This window comes from Nicotiana sylvestris, chromosome 4 (assembly GCF_000393655.2).
Source record: "Nicotiana sylvestris chromosome 4, ASM39365v2, whole genome shotgun sequence".
Lineage (NCBI taxonomy): Eukaryota > Viridiplantae > Streptophyta > Magnoliopsida > Solanales > Solanaceae > Nicotiana > Nicotiana sylvestris.
In genome coordinates this window covers 150410214-150419378 of record NC_091060.1, presented here as the reverse complement: position 1 = coordinate 150419378, position 9165 = coordinate 150410214, and the positions used below count along the sequence as shown (strand labels likewise).

Sequence of the window (9165 nt, the reverse complement as noted above, 5' to 3'; positions counted from 1 at the left end):
AAGTATGTAGCTGTACTATAATTTCCTTTATCAGCTACCTTCGTTGATTGCTGAATCTTCTTGCATTCCTCTCAGACCAGATTTGATGTACCCTTGCTGCAAATAGGAATCCAATGACGCCTGGAGTTATTAGTTCTCTTGGCTGCCCATTTGACTTCATCTTCCTAACCTCTGATTGATCTCAAATAGGAATCCAGTGTAGCAATGTGCTCCATATAAACTTTGAGTAGTCACAGTCAAAGAAAAGGCATTTAACTCTGGCAATTATCTTTTCGACTAAACTTCAGGAATTGTTACCGACCGATATGGGGAGAGGCATATGACCAAATTCCAGCAGATATCTTAGAAAATTGGGCAAAGTATAGTGATACTTTTAAAGACTATACATTCAAAGTATAATTGCATTTAGTAGAAAAAAGATTGTGCAATGAAGAGATTATTATTATTATTATTATTATTATTATAAATATTGGTGCTTTTCCCAGTGGCAAGCCAGCAGTTTGTCATACAAATGGAAGTCTTTGTTTCACAAGTTGTGATAATTCAAAGAGTTTCGAATTAAAAGACATCCATCTCTTAAACATAGCAAGGCACTTGTATTCCTGAAACCTTACATAGTGCAGTAGCTTTTATCAATATGTCTATCACTAGTTTCCAAACTTCTCAGGTAAAAACTAGCAACTTTGCACGAAAAACCCAACAAGCCAAGCCAGATATGCAGGGTATATCTCATATTCTATAGGGGCTACTTGGAAAAAAGCTTCTAACTTGCAGCATCCAAATGAACTATACAATGGGAATGTGTCAACTTACATTTAAAATAGAACTGAAACCACATATTTCAAGTGGTACATGCGTCGTTTCTGTGACATTTCTCTATTACCTTGTCTATACATGCTCTCTGTTAGATTTAGAAAATGTACAAGTACAATTCTTCAGCAAGAATCAACTTTCAATCAATTGTCAAGGCATGTTCATCTCACCAACGTTTTCTTCAATCTTGCTCTCCGCTTCAACTTTCAATCTCTGCCAAAAAGGGAATAAAGTAGAGTTTAATTGCGCTGTAGATGACCGGCAAATTTCTTAGATTGATCCTAGAGTGAATTTTCAAAATACTACACTTTGTGTTTCGCTAGGTTTGGAGGATTAACATATTTAATTTGAGCTCACATTAGCCAAAATCTTTCAAGTACAGAATGAATCATTAAGGGCTCGAAAACTCTATACTTCTTCAGCTTCATGCATAAAACTTTTTTTTAATTTTCTTTTATCCTTATTTGCTCCTTTTTCTCTCAACCTATGAATCATTACTACCTTTTTTTCCCACAGGTAGAGATCAAGCGACAAACCTTTGCTGCCGAAGAGTTCTCATTTGACAAGCGTGCAAACATTGTTGTGTAGACCTTTGCATCTTTCTTATTGCTCTCTGCTTGGAGTTGTTTTAGTGTCCTTTGTATCAGTTTCACCTCCCTGAGCAGCAGGAACTCTTTGATTCAATATAGTCAAAAGAAAAAATCTCCAACGATATTTTAAGTCATAAGTTGCATTACCTGTTCTGTGGATCAATTTCCAGGGCCTTCTTGATATCCAATTCTGCCAAGTGCAGATCAGCTGTTTCCATAAAAGCTTGTGCTCTCCTATATAATGCTTTCACATTACAGGACTCAATTTCTAAGACCTACGAGCGATGAGAAAGGAAAAGGACGAATTTAGGCCCTGCTTGCGTGGATTTGAAATGACTGAGATCGCAAATTAAAAGAACAATTGCTTTTAATCAGCTAAACTTGCATCAAGCTTTTTTCATTCTTCAGCATTTGAAACAGCTACCCAGAATTATATTAAAAAGCGAAGGGAAGCACATAGCAGCAGGGATTTCGAAGACCTACAACAGCTCCTGATAGAGAATGGGACGACGGAGAGAAAAGAGAAGAAATTACGCAAAACCATGATACTTTCAAAAGAAAACACATTTCTAGCCCAACATAGAAACACGCATGATCATACTCTTGTCACACTACAAAACCTGCCTATCCATCCAAGTTAAATGAAAATAGCATCGCTCCAATGATTTCTCTTGTTACCTAAGTACATTACCTTGGAACATTGCTTGATAGCTTCCTGGAAATCATTTTGTTTGAGACAACAAGCAGCACCATTCAACCAGCATGACACTCTCAGTGATTTAACTAGCCTTTGGTCATCATCTTCAAAGGTTCCATCTTCATTAATATAATCAACAGCCTGAACAGAAAAAATCCAAAAAAAAAATTAATAAAACGTCTAACAAAACGTCGCACATTCTAAACATTGATGACCAACTCCCTGAGATACCTTCTCATATTTCGTCATTGCTCTTTGATACTTTCCGTTTTTAAAGAGTAGATTGCCCTCTTCTTTCTTCCTTTGGGCCACTTGGATTCTCTCATGTTTATTCATTTCCCAAGGATCCTTTTCCTTGTCCCCCAAAAGGAGAAAGTTAGAACTTTGTAAAATTGTATGTATCAACCCAAAATGAGTAAGACAAGGAAATTTATTAAAATGGTCTTATGCAGTATAAAAAATTTGCCACCAAAGCCTATCAGCTTGAAATGCAGGCATAGATAATGCATCTAATAACTTCTTTCCAGATAGAAATAGGTTACCACAGAAGAAATGAAGGCACCAAATCATACCTGAACTATCACAAGATATACCAAACGAGAGAAAGGACCTTTTGGTGTAGACAGAAGAGCCTTCGTGGATGTTCCGAAAAAGTTTTTGTTAGTGGCTAGTTTGTTCCCTAGTGTGTACCAGGAAATTCTCACAAGTCTGAAAACTATTTGGGTCTACTTAAAAGAAAAGATCTAACTAAATATTGTCAAAAAGAAAAAAAAAACACAGCAATGTATCTGCAGACTTAATCAATCAGTCCTAGCAATAATGTCTGTACCCTATTGGGTGATGTTAAGGTTTCTTCATATGCTCGATCCTTGAAAATTAACTACATTTTCCAAACAGATCATCGGCCTACTTGTTTGGGTCATTTACATATCACTGCGGTAGGAGTTCCAATCCTACATTTGCTGAACCATATGTACTAAGCCAAATATGTCTTAGCATAAAACAGACTTCCATCAGATACCTTTGTGAACTCCAACATCTCAACTTCAAAAACTATGGTTGAGCAAGGAGGAACCATAGCAAGATCCCGCTTCACTTCAGTACTTCCAAACCCATAGTCAGGTTTAATTGTCACTATTGCGTGTTCACCCTTCTTCATCGTAGTAACTGCTTTGTCAAGTCCAGCAACGACATGTTCTACATGCAAAACAGTACAATATAATCATAGCAAGCCAAAGATCGTAGGCGTAGATGCAACAAGTACAGAAGCATCACTGAAGACTTATGGCATACATGCAAGGTTTCGTCATAGAGTAAGTCCATATTACAGAAAATCTAAAAGAGTTTAGAGCTTTCAGAAGAAAATCGTCTAAGAAATTTCATAAAAAAGAAAGTCGTCTAAGAAATGCACCTGATATAACTTTTATTTCTAGTCAAAAGACCAAGGACGTATCACAAAAACCTCAATTTAACATAATAAACCTTAATTATCTTATGATTGTACCGGTGGATAATGAGAATAAATATATCACAACCATAGGTACTTTTCAAATTCATTTCGTTGCACCGACCTTCATCAGTTGTATACTTCAATGCGTCCTCTCCATCAAAGCCTCTTTTCTCAAGCAAAGTGCCATCCTCAAGCTTAGTTGTATATCTAACTGGAGGTTTGAAACAAAGACCAAATAGTTAGTAAATTTTCCATACCCGAGCTGAATCTCCAAAACATAAGCTAATTCTGCAGTTATGCTCCTGAAATTAGCTAAACACATATGTGTGCCTTTCACTGAGCAAGATCAAGGTAACATTTCCATCTTTGCAGTCCCCTTTTCCAGGATGATGGACACAATCTGGCATTTGAAGAGAAGTGAAATCTCACAAATTATCGAGGGTAAAATAACCCACTAGTGAGATTTTACTGGGTCGTTGTTGGTGTTGTATCAAGGGTAAAATAGACAGTATATGACCCAAATGCACACTCATAGTGCCATCCATAGTTCTCTATATCTATGTAATTTTCTGCTGATCCCACTGCTACCAAACCCTTTATGAATAAGTAACATTATGTCAACTATCTGTTTTTATTACCCCAAGGGCGACCAGGTAAAATGCACATAAATTCTGCATACTTACTAGTCACAGCAGCACCTTCGTTTGCAGTGAGAGTGCCTTCCCCCTCTTTTACAATCTTCTTTAAAACACCCAAATCACCAGTCACATTTATCACCGGCTTGAAAGAAACAAGTTCAAGATCAATACTCAGAATTGAACTTGGAGGAATTGAAGGGAAGCCATTTTCAGGATCCTTACCCCCATCAACAAAGGCATCTGCAAAGATTTTGGGGGTAAAAGAAAATATTAAGAATTGAAAGAACTGTTGAAACTTTAACTTTTTACCTAACATAAAAATTAGAACTGTTAAAACTTTTTCAGGCTGATATGGAAGAATATCTTTCTATCATAAAAGTCAGGAAAAGCAACACCAACTTAAAATGATTGCATGACTTCTTGAGCACATTTTTTGCATTTAGCATGGAATTAACAGAGTGAGAGCATGAAATTTCTATAAGTCGAGGAAGCAAGCTATGTTTAAATTGGATTACCAGTTCCTCTATTCTTCTTTTTCAATCAAAGAAAAATAGACTTTTGGAATATAGATTACCAGTTCCTCTATATCAGCATAAGTCTTTTATGACATGGGACAAGACACATACAGAATGGGTACATTTTAACAAATACTATCTACAGAAAAAGTTCAATGTCTTGCAAACTTTATGCTACATAAATTGGTAGAAGATAAGATGCCTTAGGATAACAATATCGAATAAAATAGAGATTGTATAGATAGCCACAGTGTTTTTAAATGTGCTGATACTTTAATTGAAAGGAATGCCTGGTAGATTCCTTGCTTCATGTCTACCTTCTCCACTTAATGTGGTCAGTAGACCTTTTGTAGTGAACTATTTCTTTGTTAAGGTCGTCAGAGTGAGCACACACAGTATGAAATATTTGAACTAACAAAAGGTATATAGCATAAAGGACTAAAACATTAAATTTGTAAATCTGAACTAAATTTTCTCATGAACTAAATGGCTAAAATGCCAAGAAATTATTTCATACTGTACAGTCTGAAACTCCAACCATCCGACAGCTTTATGATAAGCAATTGTAATGTGCAAAAGAAATTAATTTATGTTCCCTTGATTAATGGAGAAACGAGCAAATACATTTCATAGAAACAGTTTTAAACGTTTTAATTAAGGTGACTCCATTAAAATGGTAAGAAAGACGTGTTTTTCCTGCTACATTACCAAATCAACAGGTGACTAGACAGCACTGGATGAGAAATCACCTTCAACCGTTATTATTTAAGTGATTACAAACAAAAAGGAAAAACCTAATAGAAGTCAGTATGACCAGATCCCAGATTCTAGTTGCACTTTACGTCTAAGATCTCACAGCCAGCTCTTGCCTCAGTATGTTAATTAGAAATAAATCAGAAGGTACAACTATCTAGGACCATTTTCTTCATCAATAGGAACACATGCCTTATGTGAGCAGGGAAAATCAAGACTTCTGCTCACTTGATTTACACTCAATTCGCTTTAGTACAATTTATCATTAACAAAAAATGCAATTAGTGGTAATAACTCACAATTCATCTCCCTAATACAGCTAATAATCAGTACTAACTTCCCTATATGGAGTCAAGGAAAAAACCTAGCTATAAATTTAGATATCCTGATAATCTTAACATACCATTCAAGAATTAACATTATGATAAAACTATCCAAACAGAGCAATCTTTCCATCTGAATAGAGAGTGGGCTACAGCTGATGGTTCAATGCGATCAACCCAAACGCATCAATGCACTCAACCACAACTGGAATACCAGTTTTTGAGATTGTCAAACATTTGCCAGGTCCGCTACTCACAAATAATCTAATCTTTTTAGCCATGACTAACATATTATTTATGAATTATACTCCTAAAACACACCCCTCCCATCAAAAAAGGAACCCCGACTACCAACCGAAAGAATGATAGCAAAGAATGAGTTGGAAAGACGTACACTGAGGCTGAACAATTAAATTCACTTTCTCTCCCCTTCTCATTGTCTTGATTGCTTTTGGTAATGCTTGACAGAAATGGCCTAAAAGGAAACAAAATAGGTTAGTCAAATCTAAGGAATGAACCAACAGCTGATAGTACAAGTTTGTTGATTCTAAAGCACAAATGCCAAGATACCAAGGTACCATCTTTGATATAAAACTCCACTCCGTGTTCAGGTGTTTTTGCCACAATGACACCATCAAGCAGCCTCACCACATACTTCACTGCAAAATCAAATTGAAAAAAGCAAGGATATTTTATTTATAAACAGCTAACAAAACATATCACAAGCAAGACCATATAAATGCAGATACTGGCACTAGCAGCAACATCATTGGGTCGAATATTCTTCTCTGTTTTTCTTTTTGTTTCCTTGCAGTTAATTCTTTTGGAGTAAACACAAAACACATTCAAGTACCTAGAACTTCATCCAAGTCATCAGGAGGTCCTATCAGCTCCCCCTTCTCCATAATTTTCTTGATAATACCACCATCCTTGCAGACATCTACCACTGTGATCCATGATACGAGCTCGACCTCAAACTGAACTACAGAATTCGATGAAACTGCATCCAAGTCTGCGGATCCAAAACCAGTTCTTGGGGGCAATGTGAACAATGCCATTTCACCTTTCCTCATCGTGACAATTCCGCAATCCACGCCAGTGGCAACTTTCTCTAACCAACCAAAAGCAAACTAATTAAGCTTAACAAATAGAAACCAAATTATAGATGCAGAAACCCAATATCAGCAAAAGCAATACTCTCTCCGTCCCATATTTTGTCCTTGTTTGACTGGGCATGGAGTTTAAGAAATAAAGACATACTTTTGAAACTTGTGATCTAAAACATTAAACAAGTCATACACATTCGAGTGGTTATAAACATCTCGTTAGTGGTAATATAAAAATTTTAAAACTAAATTATTTCTAAATATATAAATGTGTCTTTTTTTTCGGGGCAGACCAAAAAGAAAAGTATGACGCATAAATTAGGACAAAGGGAGTATATTTTTCCTAGAATCTCTAACAAGAAGAAAAGGTAAAGAGAAATGGCCAATAATAAATTCTAACCATTTTTAGCAACTTTAGACATCATTATTAGTAATTAACAAGTGCACACCAATATAGGAAGTAAACTAGAATGAAGGGGAATAAACATATGTAACCAAGAACTGACCTTCGCCAAGCTTGAACGTAACAGGTTCACCTTTGTCCCTAGTCGAAACACATTTGGTTCCATCACGTAAGCTACCAACATAGTGAACTGCAACTCAATTGAAAAAACAAGAAAAAGGGTACAAAATTTTTATTTAAAAGTTTAATCTTTGATTGAACAGAGTAACAAATTCTTGAAAATTGGTTAGCAGTTACCAGTAACTTCATCACCAAATTCAGGGGTTTCCCAACCAAGTCCAAGCTTAAGAAGCTTCTTCTTAAGACCACTTGAGTGAATTTCCCTTTCGTCACCAATATTGAGTGGTGGTGCTGATTCTATTTCTTCCCCTGCCTCTTCATCATCTTCATCTATAAATGCTTCGGCATTTGCCCTAGAAAATTCCACCATCTCTAACTACTGCTTACTTAGAAGTTAGAATTTATAGCTTAATATAGGGTGTTCTGTGAAGTGATTTATACGGTGGTCGGAGATCGGGCGCCGGTGAAAACCAACGGAGGACTGGTGGTGACCGAATAAGATTAGTGGAGTATGGGCCACTTGTCTGTAGTTTACTGAAAGGGCTACTTTCATTAATAGCACACTATTAAAAACATAATACAAAAGATTAGCTGTCACGCCGGCATGGACGTAACACAGCATTCGGTGCCTAACTACATCTGATCGAGTGAATCAACTGGCTGGCTGAATCAACATGTGATATCATAACATACTATATGCGGAAGATAAATTAACATGTACTAATATACTGAAAGCCTGAATGATAAAACAAAAAACGAAAATACTAAAAATAAGTCTGAAAATAAATGTAGTCAACATTGCTTAACATAAAAAACCTGAGACTCTGTCTAACTGTTACTTTAGTTTATGAAGTCTCTAATGAAGTACTGAAAACAATGACTGTATGTAAATACTAAAAGACTATAAAGTAATAATAATGCCCCGGGAGAACTGGGAATCACCAAGTAACTGGTACGAGAATCCTAGCGCTTTGAATCATCAACCTGTAAGTCATTACCTGCATCGTGAGATGCAGGCCCCGGACAAAAGGGACGTTAGTACATTTGAATTGCGTTGGTATGTAAAGCAACTAAAAGAAAGAATTAAAAATGTTGAAACTGAAACTAAGCTGATAACTGAGAATTGATAATTGAAATGATAAATATTGAAACTGAAACTAAGATGATAACTGGTAACTGATAACTGATATTTGATAACTGGTGACTGAAATTATAACTGATAACTGAAATGATAACTAATAAATGAACTGAACAAAGGAAGTAAGGATATGAATACTCCCTCTTCTGAATAATGAACAACTTGTTTATCTGAATAAATAAACTGCGGCCTCAGGCCCAATATATATATATATATATATATATATATATATATATATATATATATATATATATATATATATATATATATATATGTGTGCAGAATTGCGGCCTCGGGCCCAAGTATACGAATACATAACGGCGACCTCAGATCCAAAATGCATAAAGCATAAACTGCGGCCTCAGACCCAAAGATGCATAAAGCATTAACTGCGGCCTCAGGCCCAAAGATGCATAAAGTATAAACTGCAGCCTCACGCCCAAATACAGGTGTTCAACATTCAGGAACTGAGAATCATACTGCAATACATAATAGTGAAATACTGAATTACACTGAGTTGCATGATACTGGAATACTGGATCACACTGAGTTACATAATACTAGAATATTGAATAGGACTAGACTGAGACATGTATTCTTGAAGTGATTATGAACACTG

General features: G+C 35.9%; 1 protein-coding gene across 2 annotated transcripts; it reads right to left on the bottom strand.

The window, feature by feature from the left end:
• Positions 1 to 749: 749 nt before the first annotated feature.
• LOC104216098 (peptidyl-prolyl cis-trans isomerase FKBP62-like) lies at positions 750 to 7934 on the bottom strand. 2 transcript variants are annotated; one of them, XM_009766058.2, is made up of 13 exons: positions 7586 to 7934; positions 7392 to 7478; positions 6633 to 6890; positions 6358 to 6438; positions 6174 to 6254; positions 4234 to 4428; positions 3672 to 3761; positions 3122 to 3297; positions 2332 to 2454; positions 2095 to 2241; positions 1551 to 1678; positions 1350 to 1470; positions 750 to 1026 (listed from the first exon to the last, which is right to left on the bottom strand). In XM_009766058.2, the coding sequence occupies exons 1-13, from the start codon at positions 7776 to 7778 to the stop codon at positions 964 to 966; spliced, it is 1743 nt and encodes a 580-aa protein (XP_009764360.1). In that variant the 5' UTR covers positions 7779 to 7934; the 3' UTR covers positions 750 to 963. The 2 variants fall into 2 exon arrangements, with proteins under 2 accessions (XP_009764360.1, XP_070028396.1); XM_070172295.1 differs by having other exon boundaries at positions 2332 to 2448.
• Positions 7935 to 9165: the final 1231 nt, after the last annotated feature.

Bases quoted from the DNA above. Each gene is read 5' to 3' on its own strand.
- LOC104216098 (XM_009766058.2), bottom strand. From the start codon at position 7,778: ATGGTGGAATTTTCTAGGGCAAATGCCGAAGCATTTATAGATGAAGAT. The intron at 6,255-6,357 runs GTACCTTGGTAT...GTTTCCTTTTAG, and splicing joins GGAGTTTTATATCAAAGATG to GCCATTTCTGTCAAGCATTA. The intron at 2,242-2,331 runs GTATCTCAGGGA...TTTTCTGTTCAG, and splicing joins CAATGACGAAATATGAGAAG to GCTGTTGATTATATTAATGA.